Below are 17,246 nucleotides of genomic sequence, written 5' to 3' on the forward strand. Positions count from 1 at the left end.
AAAGGGAAATGAAACAAAAAAAAAAAAAAAAAAAAAAAAAAAAAAAAATTCTCAGAATTCAGATAGAGAATACAATTTTAAACAAATTTCTAATTTACTTCTATTATCTAATTTGTTTTATTCTCTTGGTATCATTTGTTGAAGGAGCAGTCATGCACTAATGGCTTATAACGGAACACATGAGTGAGCCAATGACAATCAGTTTATATATGCAGCCACCAATCAACAACTAGAACCTAGGTTCTCTGCTGCATATGAACTTGCCTAGATAAACATTTCAGCAAAGGATAACAAGAGAAAGAAGCAAATTAAATAATAGAAGTAAAATTGGAAAGTGGTTTGATATTGTATTCTCTATCTGAATCATGAAATAAAATTTTTGGGTTTCATGGCCCTTTAAGGTCAGAAACTTTCAGTATAGGTGGGGATACCACAGCCTAAATTGGTTAATTCAAATGCTGAAGGGTAAAGGAACCACTTGTAAACAATTTTACATTCCAGCAGGTAAAGTATCATTGGGAACAAATTGAAAAGGAGATTTTTAAAATTGTCCCTTTAAAATTTGATCTCATAAGACAACAACCCACACAGCTAAACTGGTGGCCAGGTCAGAAGAGAAAAAACCCCCCCAAACAACTGATTATTTTGAAAATCAAATTAAGTGCTGTTGTCATTATGTATTCAACCCCTTCCTACCATTAGGGCATTATATGCCGTCCTAACTGCACTGGGCTTTAGCGCCATTAGGAGAGCATGAAACGTCCTAACCATTTGGCTGTCCTGAAACCATAGCCACTTCCAATATGGTATTGGAGGTTGGGGGGGGGCGTGCCCATAGTCAAAGGCACTCCCCCCCCCCTCCACGACCCATAATTGATATCACGTGATCGCATTGACAATGATACGATTTCAATTTTTACATCGGGAACTTTGTTTTTATATAATCCATTATTTGCAATGCATTGTTTAACAACATTTAGTATTATTTATATTACATATCTTACTTATAAATACCATACTGAAATGCTTAGAACGTATGACAAAGTCTAGAAGGGGGTGGGGAGAAGCGGTATCACATTTGTTTAATGACTTCTACAAGGATTTACATTTTTCCTGCTCACTGAACAGTTTATACAAATATGAAAATGTTCTGAGAAGAAAGCCATCCCAAAAAAATTTATTCTCAAAATGACCAAAAAAAATAAAATATAATACATTCAGAGGATGCCAAACACTGTATATTCCTAAAAGACATACATTCACAATACAGAAATTGGCAGGCCCACCTGCTGTGTTTCTGTAGTATTAATTATTCATTGTAAACAAGAACCGTTTATGTCCAAAGAGAATAGTCCTTCAGGAAAGGCACAAGATGGCAAAGAGTTGAAATAAGGAGTTAGGTGCAAATATCACAATTTTTGGTAATATGCAATTTTTAGGTCACGGGTATAGAGGGGAGATTTTTGGCCTCATGTTTTTCTGATCTTGCAATCCATGGAGAGAGAAAATTAATGTGTAGCAAAGCAAGATTTTAACTCCAACATTAGATTAAGTGTTTCAGTGCATGGAGACTTCAAATGCTATATAAATTACAGGAGAGCGACAAAGATGAGAAAAATAAAATAATGTATGAGGTAGATAACTTAAAGTCAATAGCCTTTCCTGAACCAAAGTCTCGCAAATGATTAAGATCAGCTGTGGAACCAAATCATAATGATTTAATACTGCTCATTTTAGTAATAATCTTCAGTCTTTTAAAGAAACCAGTTCTTTCAGTGTAACAACTGGGCTTCAAGTGGATTTGCCCTTGTAACACAGCCCACAGTGGAATTTAAATTGTTAGACAAAAACAAAAAACCATGGTGTGCAAAGCTTGTGAGAACATCTGTACGCTTCTGAAGACTTCATTGTAAAACATGAGGATAGGTGTGGGAAAAACCGCAATACTGTTTGACCTCTTGGCATGACCTGGTTAGAATTTAAAGAATGGCACAAAGAGGAATCACTTTTTCTTCTACTTTGGTTAACACTTGACCAATGCGGAGGATAGAATTAAAGCAATCTGTAAAATATGTTTCTAAAACGGTGGCAGATATTTCAAAATATTTACCCGCATATTTCTTTACACAAGCACTAAAATTGTTCTTACAGAGTTGTAAAAAAAAGTTGAATCCAGTCTTTTTTTGTCAATGTAAACCATGACCTATGGAAACTTAATGAAGTCCTCAGAAGGCTGCAGATCTCAGTTTGCTTAGTTAGCACATTTCCAACAAATTCTAGTTTGCAAGGCAACAGTGATTGTATTCTAGGCAAAGTGACCAACAGGGTTATAATCCATCTCGGGGGCAGTGCCAAGCCATATAATTAAAAGCCAAGAGAACCTAGGACCCCGTACGTTTGCCCTTCAAGTCATTATCCACTTCTTGTGCCTCAGTTAACAGCAATATTTTCTTCCATAAAGTGAGTAAACTGGTGCTTTGGTACACTCTCTGCACTTGCTTGCTCCAAGTCCGTCATAACTTGACTAACACCGTTTTGAGAGGTATCAAGATTTGCAACTGTAGCTGTGCTCATAACAGGTCCTCCCCCGTTACTTATGGGCAATCCAGGAATGCCACCAGTTTGAATCACAGATATCTCATTAGTCTTCATGGCCAACCCATTGCTAAGTACTGTTGCATATTGGTTCCACACAGCAGGGTCAATGCCTACAGCAGGGTTAAGGCTAACTGCAGGATTTACCATATACTTTGGGAAAATCTCAACAATTTTCTTATTGGAGTCATTTGCCAATGAAGGCAGTGGATTATCAAGGGAGAGTCTTCTGCCTCTTCTTGCTGAATTATTCCACATGTGGGTCCCTACATGAACCTGAAAACAGAAGATACAATTAAAATGTATTAAACGGTCTGCAATATATCACATCACTAGTTAAACAGTATACTATAAAATTGTTTTTGCCTTCTTTCGCTTCATCCAATTCATCATAATTCACTTACTCTTAGGTATTTTCAGCTATTGTTATATCTTTAATAATTCTTTATGCATTTGAAAATTTACAAAAGTTAGGTTATTGATCAAAATATGTCTAATCTATCTGCATAATTATCTGATGTTTTTTTAAAAAAAAAAAATTTTGCTATGTTGTAAAACCAATGTACCTAATAAAAATTATTTAAACACAAAAAAAAAAAAAAAAAAAAAAAAAAAAAAGTTTTTCCCTTAATGTGTTTCCAATTACATTTTTTGCCAGCTGCAGAGTATAACATGTATGAGAATTTGCTTTAAGGTTTATTTGTGTATATTAAATAGCAGATTTTGTGTTTTGAGGCCACAACCTAATAAAATGGGATGATTAACTTGTAGGTATAATCAGATTTCATTGCTTTATCACAGTGTACACATACCTGCTTCTTTATCTTATATCTGTCCGTAAACCAGTCACCAATACTTGGAGAGAACAATGGAAAATTAAACATTACCTTATCTCTTCTATACCCCACTGGGAGCGTAATTTCTTCTGCTAGCTGTGTTTACACAGCTTGGCTTTAAAGGCCAAAAACGTTCAGTATAGGTGGGGATACTGCAGGCTAAATCAACCATTTCAAATGCCAATATAAGGGTAATGCAAAAATAAACAATTTAATACACTCCAGCAGGTAAAGTGGATCATTAGGATCCAATTAAAAGGGGAGAATATTTTAGCGTAAACTCCCTTTAAACGTGCCCTAAATATGAATGCTTATTTCATATAGTCATAACCAAGCCTCCCTGGGTTCTAAGTCACTAGTTCTGATCAACTAGTCCACTTATACTAAACTCCCACTTTATAAAGCTTTTTGCCTCTCTAAATGAAATATAATCATAGGTTAAGTCCTGACCACAAGCTCCCTCCATTTTTTTTTATTGCTCAATCTTTCCTCTTAATCCTAATTGTTTATTTTCTTCATAATATAAAGTTAGGATAGGGTATAGTTACTGTGGAGTCAAGTTGTTTTGTCCTCAGCTCATTTACAAAAAGTAATTATCAGTGTTTGCAATAGCCATATACTTAAAAAAAAGGGACAGTAAATTTCTGTTGTGTTGCTATATAACATTATCCAAGGCTAATTATTTTAAAAAGCAAATAATTTTTACTGCAAATATTGACAGCCAAACTCCACGCACCATTTGCCTTATATAGGAGGGGCGAGACCAGGTATTCATCCCCAAATATTGCTAGCCAGGTCTTATGTTTAGCCTAAAATGCAGTGTTTTGAAGTTAGCTAATAAATTTAGTAGAGTCGATAGATTACAGAAATACACACACACACTTTACTGGCCCTTTTAGTACTTATACAAGTAGCAACACTAAAAAAAAAAAAAAAATATATATATATCTATATATTCTTACCTTAAGATTACCCTTTGTTGTGAAAGCCCTTCCACAAATTGTGCATGCAAAAGGCTTCTCCCCAGTATGTGTCCGTTCATGGATCTGTAGAGCGCTTGCTGATGAGAAGTTCTTGCCACACGTATTACAGAGATGCTGCTTTGCTGAACGACGGGGTGGAACAATAAGTGGAGTTAGTCCAGGAGACAAGTTAGGAGGGCCTAGGAATGCTGATCCACCAACACGGTCAGAAGGCATTTCCACTTTGATTAGCGATAGTGGTGCCCCAATATACATGGGGGTCCTTCCTGTAAAAAAGACATATTAGGTTTATCACTCTATACTTTGCTTAAGAGTGATCTAACTTGCATGGGGGGTGGGTGTATCAGGAGAGATATAGAATAATAAAAAATTTATATATATATATATATATATATATATATATATATATATATATATATATATATATATATATATATATACACACACACACATACTTTTTTCTCTTGGTGTTTAAATATTACATACATACACACTACGAGGCACTCTAACATTTAATATTAAATTTTGTGTATAAAAAGCAATCATAATAAAATTTACCAAATTCTCCATTCTGAGACAAGCCAGGTTCCTCTTTGATCTTCCTGCCAAAGCTGCCATTGGTTAAATCCAGAGCACCACCAACTTCTGCATCAAGAAAGTTATTTTCTGAATGGTCTGCTTTGAGGGACAGACCCATGTTACTGTTGTAAGGAGGAAGAGACTTGGAAGAAAGCCTATCATCCTGGCTATTGGTTGGTGAAAGAGCCCTATGCTCAGATTGTGTTGGACTCTTCTGATAATCATGATCTCCAACTAAAGAGTCATTTGTCAGCCCATCACTCTCTAGTGACCCATTTTCACTTGATTTTATACTATTTTGTCTTTGTAAATTTAAAACACAAGACATAGCCATCTCATTATCTTGGCTAGCAAGTGGCATATTTGGTGGCTCTTCTTGTAGCTCACCTGAAGGTGTTGGTGGTTTAGAACTGGAGGGAGCTTCTATAGACTCAGAGTCATCTTCCATATCATCCATGTTCTCATCTGTAAAACTGTTGCTAAGGTCTTCATTTTTCTCCTCTTCAGCAACTGATGAGTCAATATCACCATCACCACAAGCTTCTTCAGGTAAAGGAGTGTTTGGTATTTGACCACCCATGTGCATACGGATATGTTGCTGTAGCACTACCGCGTTGGTAAATTTTTTCTGGCATATGGGACAAGAATGCTGCATCTTCAAAGGAGTATTTGCACGATGAACACTATAGTGTGTTTTGAGATTACTTTTGGTTGAAAAAGCACGTCCACAGAGTTTGCACTTGAAAGGTCTTTCACCAGTATGTGTACGATAGTGCATTTTTAGTGAACTAGGGCAACTAAGCACTCTATGACAAATTAAACACTCATTGTGACCAGATGCAGATTTATCAATATTCTCAACAAGTTGTTGCAGTTTACTAGTTTCTGATCCTTGTTCAGTTGTTCCACTAACAGGTGGAGAGTTTAAACTCTGGTCAGTGCCCGATTCATGGCCAACTACACCCGATGACACAGACTCACCTTCGCTTCCAGGCGATGATTTTGATGGAATGTTTGGTAGAAGAGTACCTATTGAAGGTTCTGTAATATTAGACAGATTCAGTGCAGTATTTGAAAGGCCTGCCAAGACAGGTTTTGTATCCACAAGTACATTAGACTCATCCAATGGAACAGACATACCGTATGGAATTCCACTTGTAGTAGGAACATTATCCAGATGCTCTGGGACAGGATATGGATTCATTCTTATGTGTGGGTATTTGTCTTTATGACGTTGAAAGTGTACCTTCAAATTCCCTTTAGTTGTAAACCTGTTGCCACAAATGTTGCATTTGTATGGCCTTTCACCAGTATGGGAACGCAAATGAATTTGCAATGCACTATCATTACCAAATGCTTTACCACAGAACTTACACTTGTGTCTAAAGAATTGATCCTCACCATTAGGTTTGCTTTCAGAAGGGGTAATACTTTGAGTCTTAACACTGACTTTATTTGTAGCATCATTAGCAGAAATTTGATTCTGGAAGAGAACAGTGCCAGCAGAATGAGGTAGCACAGGGTTGGGAAATCTTGCAACTGCAGCAGGGATACCCCTTACAGAGTCAGTTTTTAAGAGCGATGTTGAGAGAGCAAGTGGTACGTTTCCATTAGATGGCATGGATAGGTTTGGATGAGGTAGCTTGGTTTGCTTTATAGAATCAAGTGCAAGACTTTGTGTTCCTGCTTTCTGTCCTATCAAAGCAACAGCAGCAGAAAGTTGTTGAGATAGATGAGCACCCAATGCCTTCAGCGGATCTGTTGCTGCAGCTATTGATGGATGCAAAGAGTTTGGAGCCATCATGGCAATTTGAATGCGTATTTGCTCCGTAAGCTGAATTTGTTGTAGTTGTTGTTGCTGCAGGCACACTAGTTGTTCAAGGATCATGGGAATAGCATTTGGATTAGATACCATTGATGCTGCCATACCATCTGCTGTATGTTGATTAACTGCCACTTTGGTACTATTAATAGTCTGCAGAGTCACATTAGTGTTGGACACGTTTGGCAAGTGGCTATGACCATTCGTTTTTGGAGAGGACGGAGGGACTATTTTAGTAGAATCTACCTTTTCTTTAATCTTCTCATCTAGAAGAGAGGAGCTTTTTGATGAAACATCCTTTGTCTGAGTTTCCATGGGTTCTACAGACAGATCAGATGAAGCCTGTTGGAAGCCTGCTGAGGGAACCACACCACTTTCATTCATAATGAGGACTGGGTGATTTTTAGTGCAGTTATTTTTATGCTCAATAAGTTCTGAAAGCTCAAAGAATTCAGCACAGCATTTGTCACAGACATTGGTTTCTTCCATCCTGCACCTCTTCATAGCTTTTTCTCCATCAGCACTGACTGGGCTTTGTTGACCAACTACAAAAACAAAGCAGAAAATAAGCTATTTACTCCCACAAAGTAGATGTATACAAGTTCTTAAAATTTCTAGTGTTTGAAACCTCTTTGGCTTGTTTATTGGGAGGCTGTTAAAAACAAACACAGTTGCACTACAATCAGGGCATATATGACAACTGTCATGTTATATACCATAAATAAAAAAGGTAATTCTTCCAGTTGAATACATAAATTAAATGGCTTAAAGGGACAGTACAGTACCAGCCGCAGAGTATAAAATTTATGAGAAATTGAATTTTTCGGTTTATTTGTGTATATGAAGTAGCTGGTTTTGTGCTTTTATTATGTTATCACTTTTTGTACACATTATTCCTTACTTATCTTATATTTGTCTGGAAAACAAAAGATAATACATAGAGATAACAATGGAAAATTATTTTATTACTTAACTACACTGCACCCCACTGGGAGTGTAAATTCTTCTGCTGGCTGTGTTTACTTAGGCTATTCAATAGCTGAGACTCCAGTATCAAAACTGTCAGTATAGGTTGGGATACCACAGGCTAAATCAGCTATTTCAAAGGCCAAAATAGGGGTAAATTAGCTACTTGTAAACAATATAAATACACTCAAGCAGGTAAAAATGGTAGAGTTTTTTGGGTGAACTGTTCATTTAAAAAAAAAAAAAAAAAAAAAAAAAAATTGTCAAAGGACAGTCAACACAAAAATTGTTATAGTTTAAAAAGAAAGCTAATGTCTTTACTACCCATTTCCCAGCTTTGAACAAACATCATTGTTCTATTCTTTATAACCTTTAAAACCCTCTACATTTTTGCCTGTTTCTAAGTCACTAAAGACAGCCTCTTAACACATTATTATCATCATCATCATCTTTTCACAACAGGAGGTGCTAGTTCATGTGAGCCATATAGATAATGTGCTCACGCCCATGGATTGTGGAGGACACTGCACTAATTGGCTTAAATGCAAGTCAATAGATAACTAAAAAGTCATGTTATCAGGGGGCTGTCAGAAGAGGATTACATACAAGGTAATCACAAAGGTTAAAAGTATATTAAAAAGGGACACTCAAGTCAAAATAAACTTTTATGATTCATAAAGAGCATGACGTTTTAAGACACTTTCCAATTTACTTTAATTATCAAATTTTGCGCAATCTTTTTATATACACACTTTCTGGTAAACAAGACCCTACTGAGCATGTGCGCAAGCTCATATGGTATATCTACACTAGTCTGTCTGTCACATGATACAGGGGGGCTGGCAAATCTACTTATTTCAAATTCAGAATAAGTGTTAAATAATTGTCTTTTTATTATGCACTTGTTAATTATGCAATTCAACTGCATTGAGTGGTCCTTTAATATAAAAATGTTTTCTGTGAAAAACTGGGAAATGGATGAAGGGATTATCTTTAAAAAAAAAAAAAAATTAAATTAATAATAATAATAATAATAATAATAATAATAATAATATAAAAAATTGGAGTTCATTCCCTTTAAGTAACATTTATAAACATAAAATTGTATAATATTGCAGAGTATTACATAAATTATACATACAGGAAGTGTACCAACCTACAGTACTTTGACACACACATACGTAATATAAATCTCTCATTGAATGATGATATGAATATGCTGTGCCTAAGCAAGAATTCATAGTATACACATATATGCATTTTGTGATTGGCTTATAGCCGTCACATGATGTATGGGGGGGGGAGGAGAATGGTATAAAGTTTTTTTTTTTTTTTAAATAATAAAAGTCTACTACTCATTTGAAATTCAGAATAAGTACTTTTCCATTGTCTTTAGTATGCAATTCCACTGTATTTCATCAATACAGCTCATATTCCACGCAAGAAAACAACTGCATTTCTGGGGGTTAAGGGACATGAAACAACATTTTTAAATTTCATGATTCAGATCAAGCATGTTCTAACAAAATAGCAAACATATCAGATTAGCAAATGGAAGTGACGTTCCGTCAGCTGTCTGATCAAAAATACACACCGCGCATGCGCTCCTCCAATGCCTGCACGTCACAACCCATCAGATTCTATGTTGTTAGGGCAGCCGCACGCACCAACATAGCCATCAGATTGTTGGGACACATGTGTCTACAAATATAAAGTTTGCAAACGCATGTGCCCAACAATCTGATGGCTATGTTAGTGCGTGCGGCTGCCCTAACATAGAATCTGATGGGTTGTGACATGCAGGCATTGGAAGAGCACAGTGTGTATTTTTGATCAGACAAAACGTCACTTCCATTTGCTGACATGATAGGTTTGCTATTCCGTTAGTACAGAGAATAGCATTTTAAACAACTTTCCTATTTCCTTTAATTGTCTAATTTGCTTAGTTCTCCTAGTATGAAAAAGATACCTAGGTAGACTCAAGAGCTGGGAGCTAGCTCTTGATTGGTCGCTTCATACATGTAGTGCGATCGGCTTACTTATGTGTTCAGTAAACTCCTAGTGCCTTGCTGCTCCTTCAATAAAGGATACTAAGAGAATGAAGCAAAAATAGAAGTAAATTGGAAAGTTCTTTTAAAAATGTATGTTCTATCTAAATAATAAAATAAACATTTTGGGTTTCAAGTCACTTTAATACTGAAGAAATATTTTAACACAAAAAGCAATGTCAAAACAAGAGCTCATCACATTTTAAGATTAGTAGGTTCAGGGGGTAATTCATAAAAAAGGTGGTTATTTCATGGAATAAATATCCATTAAATGACGTATAGAGAAAGACTATTCAATTTATTAAATTAAGCTTGTGTTTATTAAAATATATTTGCCCATATATTCTCATCTACAATCAAAATCTATAAAGCTTTATATGTAGGTAAAAAAACAAACAAACAAAAAAAAAAAAAAAAAAAAAAAAAAAAAAAAAAAAAACACACACACACCCTCTATCAGAATGATGGTTTTCCCTTTGTGACAAGAATTGTATTATTCTGTTCATGCATTAATGGGTGGTGGATGCATCATTAATGATAAAAGCAGAGAGCCAGAAACTTCTGCAGCTTTCCATTTACCCACCCCTGAATTTGTGGAATGTTATCTCTCAGCATCTAGTTATCCAATAAGTTGGAAGAATGTAGCTAAGTCAGCAGGAGTTTAGATTTAAAAACCCTATTGTTAATTATGCTTCTATTGAATAATGGATTAAATACCCAAAATATTGAGTAGACAGTTGTGCTGTCTGTTAATTGACTCTGGCTTTATTACACTTCTAAAGTTAGAACACCATTTAAAGTAGAGGCTCAGACACCCAAACTTTTCTCTATAAGACTGGTTACTAATGGTTGAATTCGCCATAGACCACACTAAAATATATATATATATATATATATATATATATATTAAAGATTACATAGGAAATGCATGTTAAATTAAACAAGTAACTACATAAGTGTGATTCAATATGCATGCTTAAAGGGATACTGAACCCAAATTTTCTCTTTTGTAATTCAGATAGAGCATGAAATTTTAAGCAACTTTCTAATTTAATCCTATTATCAAATGTTCTTTATTTGAAATGCAAGAATGCAAGTTTGGATGCCGGCCCATTTTTGGTTGTCCTTGCTGATTGGTGGATAAATTCATCCACCAATCAAAACTGCTTTCCAGAGTTCTGAACCAAGAAAAAAAGCTTAGATGCCTTTTTTTATATAAAGATAGCAAGAGAACAAAGAAACATTGACAATAGGAGTAAAGAAGAAAGTTGCATGCTCTATCTGAATCACGAAAGAAAATGTTTGGGTTCAGTGTCCCTTTAATTATGGAATCAGAAGTGGGGAAATGCGTTTTCAATAGAAAAGCAATGTCAGTTTTCTGCTTCGTGGTACTGTGGGCCAAAAAAAAAAAATATATAATATATATATATATAAAAAATTGTAAAACATGCAATGGTTTTAGTTACAAAGCAATTGCTACAAGACAGAAGATTTAGGAAAAAGTCTAGAGAATAGATAGGTTGACTATAAGTTTCTTCTTCAGGAAGCTTACCATCAGCCAAAGCAGGACCAAAAACCAAGCAGTCTACATGTCACACCAATACTATGTTTAAGACACAATCCCTGCTGCCAAGGTCAATTGCAAGCAGTCCTAATTGTAAGCCTAACATCAGCTTACCACCCACAGCAGGCAGGAAGAGGCAAAGGTTACAGCAGCAACTCTGTCAGACGTCACATAAGGACCACTAGGAAGAAACGTTTTCTTTGATTGACAGGCAGACAAAGTTGCCCCAATCACTTAAAGCTTCTAACCTTGAGACAAAAAATAAAATAAAAAAAAATACAACAGCCTATGGCATTGAAATAAAGACTCTAGATTTGTTTTGCCTGTTATGTACTAGGTCCTACAGCATTTCTTCCTGAAAGGGTTTCTGCTAGTGAGTGGTTGGAAATGGTTTAGATGTTTAAGGTAGAACTATTGTAGACTATGTGTGATCAATTGCACTCAAAAGGAAATCCCTATAGATGCTAACCCGCCACATTAAAATGGGCAAGTGAATAATCTTCCTATAGAAGCATAGATCTTCTAGTCTCTCAATCATCCATCCAGTATGATCAAGGTGTACACAAAAAAAAAACACAACACCCCACCAAAACACACTAGGTTTGCCCAAGAAACAAGTTGTATAGGGAAAGTGTTTGAGATATAGAGAATATATATATATATTTTTTCCTTCTCTTAATTTACACACAAAAACAGATTGTACACCTCGCATGCAACACAAATTTAGTGTGCAGAATATGGCCCAATTACAATATATAACCCGCTCCTGAAGATGGCTCATAGCAGCATCATAAGTGCAAGACATCTATCTTCATTGAGATTATATATATATATATATATATATATATATATATATATATATATATATATATATATATATATATATATATATATTTACTCACAAGTTAATATAGAGTAATCTACATAAACCATTTGAGTTCTGTAGTACCCTTTAGTGAATCAGTAAACCCACCATTCCCACTAAATATTATATACACTTAAAAATAAATTCTATCTACCAGTTGGGAGCAATATATATATATATATATATATATATATATATATATATATATATATATATTCTCAAACTATTTATTTTTTTCGTTAATATTTAACCACACATTTGCCAATGTGCTCTATAAATGTTAACCCGAGTTAGTCTTTATAAAGAAACATATTCATCAAGAGAATTCGGGTATTTGATAGAAAACACATATGGCAAGTTAAAATGCTAATTTACAATGTGTAGTATTGTATCAAATACCACCTGCTGGTTTCCTGACTTGCAAATTGATCAGCAGGTAAAAACCCTCAGGACAGTCTGAAGAGTTGTAAATTACCAAATGTAAAAAAACAACAACAAAAAAAAAAACACACAAAAGCAAAAAAAAAAAAAATTGGCTTGTAACTTTACTCGGGTCCAGAAGTAATATTTCGCGAGAATCCACAGCATTCAGTTAAACATAATCTAACAGTTTGATAAGTGATCAAAATGTTGCTGTAAGTACATCACTGCCTGTAAAGTGCTAATTGGGCAAGCACACGAGTACGAAAATCAAATCACTGCAAGTGAGGTCGTTTATTCAGACTTGTCGGTAGGTGGCGCTAGAGCATAAGGTCCAAGAGCAATAAGAGCGGATGTTTAGCAACAACTCAACAGTGATAAACTGTTATCACAGGTCAGATAAAATTGTAACTACTAGAATTATTTCTTCCACTTGTTAGACCCTATCACTATATTTAATCTGTATTTACAGGGTTTGAGTAACATTAAATTGGACTTCAATTCAAAACCAGTTCATGTCTTACTAATGACTCCCAGCTAACAAGTTTTTACCCCCCCCCCGGGGGTGGGCGATCAGGGGGCAGTAGTACTGAATAAAGAATACTTAATTCTGCTTTCTTTTTGTAGCTTCTAGGGGTGGGACCCAGCAGTGTACAAAGATTTATATGTGGAAACAGCACCTCCACCCCCACCCAACCATATGCACAAAGGCAAACAGTCATGCATTAAACATGGTATTTATTGCCTTATGGTCACCCTGTTCCTAGAGGGAATAGTAACTGACCTCAATCAAAAGGAAATATATATATATATATATATATATATATATATACACACCAAAATATGAACGCAATATTGGTTAATAAAATACCTAACTGAATAATAACCAATAACATTATTTTGTTTCTATTACCTGGACCCAGAAATAGGAATATCAGTACAGTATATAAAAAAAAAGTTTTGTCTGCAAAATGACTTCTCAGAATGTAACGGACAGTTCTGACTAACATTAGTTTATACCTCTATGCAATTTTAATAATTAAAAAAGTTCGCAATTTACAGTAAATCATTAGATCTAAATCAACATGCAGCGGGTGATCCGCTCAAACTGAGCCTGTGCTGATAACGCTGGGTCCCAATATTCAATAAGTATGTGGGGAGCAGACTAATAGGCGCACACATATCAGATATAAGTGTGTGTATAAAATACATACGGATAAAACAGGTGCTGCTTAGAGTTGGTACCGGGCTCCGCAGATGTAAAGTGCTGGTCCGGCTGCCAGTACCGCGATCAATATAAAATATATATTTATATATACACTGTCCTATTCATCGCCATTATATTAACCCTTTAACTACCGCGGAGGGACAATGCACGGGAATGGGTTACAATAAGTAAAAAAAAAAGAGATGTAGGTGAAGTTCTAGAGATCTCAGTAGTTGTGTGGGACTCCGTTTCCAGCCCACGAGTGGTCAGCATGGAGGGTCAGCTCAAATCCATAAGTGATGTAAATGAAAAAACACAAATCATAATAAAATTACGAAGTGAATCATTGCCCGGCGATGCTACAGTGCCAGGGCTGAGAGCCTTACTCACCAGATGCTTCCAGGAGCTGCCCATCCGAGTGGATATGCTGGGGCTTAGCCTGCTTGCGTCTCGACATGGTGCAAGCATCAGCAGCCAAATAGTGGCAATTATATTCTTCTTCACAACAAATTCCAAGAGTTGGGTAATTACCCCCCTTCAGGTGGAAATGCGCATGTCGGAGTAATTATGATTATCAATAATGCATTGCGATTTATCATGGGTCTCTGACAGCTGATTGGCTTTGGTCCAAAAAACTCACAGATTATTCAAATAAGGGCTATTGATCAGGGTGGAGCAAAGGAGTATGGGAGATGTAGTCCTCCCATTTTTGCTTCCATGCTCATGATTGTAACAAAAACATGAACTTTGGAGGTTTATTCTGAATCATAGGACCCTCCCCCACCCCAGAAATGCTTTTTTTATTGCATGTAAACACAATAGGAATTGGTTGTTTGCATCTGAAAGAAGATGAAAAAAAGGTTGATTGCTACGGGGGGAAACATTCGCAAAGTTGCTGATTGTTATTTTTTAATGTAAATAGTTTAAAATAGTTACTGTATTACGTTTTGAAGACTTGTAACCACAAACAAAATTTAAAAAATTAAACATCTGAAAGTAAGAATGTAATGTAGTTATATTTTGATTCTATAATGTCTTAAGAGTAATAACAGTGTATTGTAAATTTATGGAATGCTTATTTTTTTTTTATAGATGTATGATAAATAGTTAATAATTACCATTCCCTCTTTTTATATTAGCACATGTATACATTCAGAAGACTACAATCAGAGCACTTCAATGTGATAAAAGCATTTTTTTTTGTGTGGAAAATAATAGTCATAAAGTAAGATTGGAAAGAGCTATTAATTAATAAAGACAAACAAAAATAATAATAATATATATATATATATATATATATATATATATATATATATATATATATATATATATATATATATATATATATATATATATATATACTGCTGGATATAGTTTACATATGGTAAATAATAGGTTACACCTCTTTTTTTCCCTGAGTTATATCACAGCTGTTAAACCAATTGTTTGACACCCCCCATGAAGAATTTTGTATATCTATTTGTATCTATGGTGTTGTGAATAAATTGTAGATTCAGGTGGAGGACATTTCTTCTTTAACAGCACTAATTTAGTTTAAAGAGTAATGTTTGAATAAAATAGTTTCACAACAGATGCTAAAGATGCCTTCACAAGTAAACATTACAGAAACATAACAGCACATATCTTGTCATTTTAGATACATTGGACTAATTGATTTCCCTGTTTTATTATATATGTCTCACAATTAATGTTTTCTAAGGAAATTTTTGCAGTATGACATCACCAGCCTTAGCAGGAACAACTGGAATAAACAGGTCAATTCAGGTTAACCTATTTCAGGTAAAGAAAGTATATTTTTCTATTCCAGCTTCCCAGCCTATAAAACTAACACTGTTGTTATTGATCATCTATAGTTTTATAATACTAAAATAAGATATCAGGTAAGCAGGGAATATACTTTAATATTAGTTTTATCGTTTTTAATGAATGATATATTAGCTTGAAGCTCAAAAGAACATTTTGATGATCAACTCTGGTGCATAATTTTGCCTAGCAATGTCATTTTCTCATTTTTTAATTCTATTTTAATAAAATCGGATGAGGTGAGGTATATTAGAGGGAGTTTCTTCAAGTAGAAGAAAGTTGCACTGTTCACAAAATAATCTGATATAAAAAATTAACATAAATACAATTAACCCTTTAACCTACCAAACCTTTAATAACTTCATTCTGATTAGCTGTAAAATATAAACTGTGCTTTAAACTATGTAAAGTAATTGAAACCAACTTTTTTTGTAAATTGACAACACACAACTGAAACAGAATGTTTCTAGATTTTCAGTTAAATTATGATCCATTATTATTATTATTATTATTATATTTTAAATGCAATATTTTATATTATTATTTTTTTTTATTAATGCAATTAGTTCATTTTTATAACATGTCTAAAATAATTGCAGTTGGAGTGTGTTTGAGTTTTCATAATTTTTTTTTTGATTGGCCCTCCCTTTTTAAATTGGCTTGAAGTCACTATATAAAGGGCATGTGACTTGAAAACACTGAGCTAGATTCATGGAAGTTCTTTGCCATGGGGTTACTTTTGTAAGGTGAAATGTTCATAGAGGTTCACTTCACCTGTCTTTTCTAGTGTTTTGTTAGTGAACTTTCCTTCTTTCGTCATTTATAGTTGTGTTAAGTGTCCCAATAAATTGTATCTCACACAGCAAACAAGAACCACTAACAATAATTATGCCACAACACATAGGAAACAACCATGCAAAACTGATTCTGTAAATGTTCATAAATGTAAAATATTCACATGCCTGTTTTATTAGTCTTCCAAGTTAGATTAACCAAAGTCTCAGAAACCTCATGAAATTGAAAAAGGTGCTGGCCATGAGCATTCTGGGGCATTTTAGAAATGCGGTCAAGGTTTTTTCATTTAAAGTTTGTTAAAGCATTCAGAAGTGATAAGGTCTCTATTGCCCCACTAAAGTATCACATATCGAGATCAGGTTTCACTGTTTCAAATCTAATGAGTTTGCTTTGTTTTTCTTTTATTTATCTTTAACTATTTTAAGTTTTCTTTTGCAAGAGTGTACTGTTTTATAGACAATTTTCAAACCACTTTTAATTATACAAGTTGCAATGATGTGGCAAGTTTTTTTTTTCTCAGCACTAGTCTAATTTTATTGAAGCAAGTCCCCTGACTTGATGCAGTACATCTCATGCAAGTAATGCTCTGTGGATAGTCATCTAGCTATGTATTAGCAAGTCAGCTGCTTCCTAGTAAAACAGACTTTACGTCACTTAGGCTGTACACGTTGGCTATAACAGGTGACTTTACAAACAATTATTTTTAGAAACTAGTATACTTGCAGATTTTTTTTCAATTCAT

At 34.6% G+C, this 17,246-nt stretch overlaps 1 protein-coding gene across 1 annotated transcript; it reads right to left on the reverse strand.

The window, feature by feature from the left end:
- Positions 1-1,057: 1,057 nt before the first annotated feature.
- SALL4 (spalt like transcription factor 4) lies at positions 1,058-14,400 on the reverse strand. Its single transcript, XM_053693740.1, has 4 exons — positions 14,276-14,400; positions 4,973-7,360; positions 4,394-4,680; positions 1,058-2,871 (listed from the first exon to the last, which is right to left on the reverse strand). Exons 1-4 carry the CDS (start codon positions 14,340-14,342, stop codon positions 2,431-2,433), a joined length of 3,183 nt encoding a protein of 1,060 aa, XP_053549715.1. The 5' UTR covers positions 14,343-14,400; the 3' UTR covers positions 1,058-2,430.
- Between the last annotated feature and the right edge of the window lie 2,846 nt (positions 14,401-17,246).

This window comes from Bombina bombina, chromosome 1 (genome assembly GCF_027579735.1).
Source record: "Bombina bombina isolate aBomBom1 chromosome 1, aBomBom1.pri, whole genome shotgun sequence".
Lineage (NCBI taxonomy): Eukaryota > Metazoa > Chordata > Amphibia > Anura > Bombinatoridae > Bombina > Bombina bombina.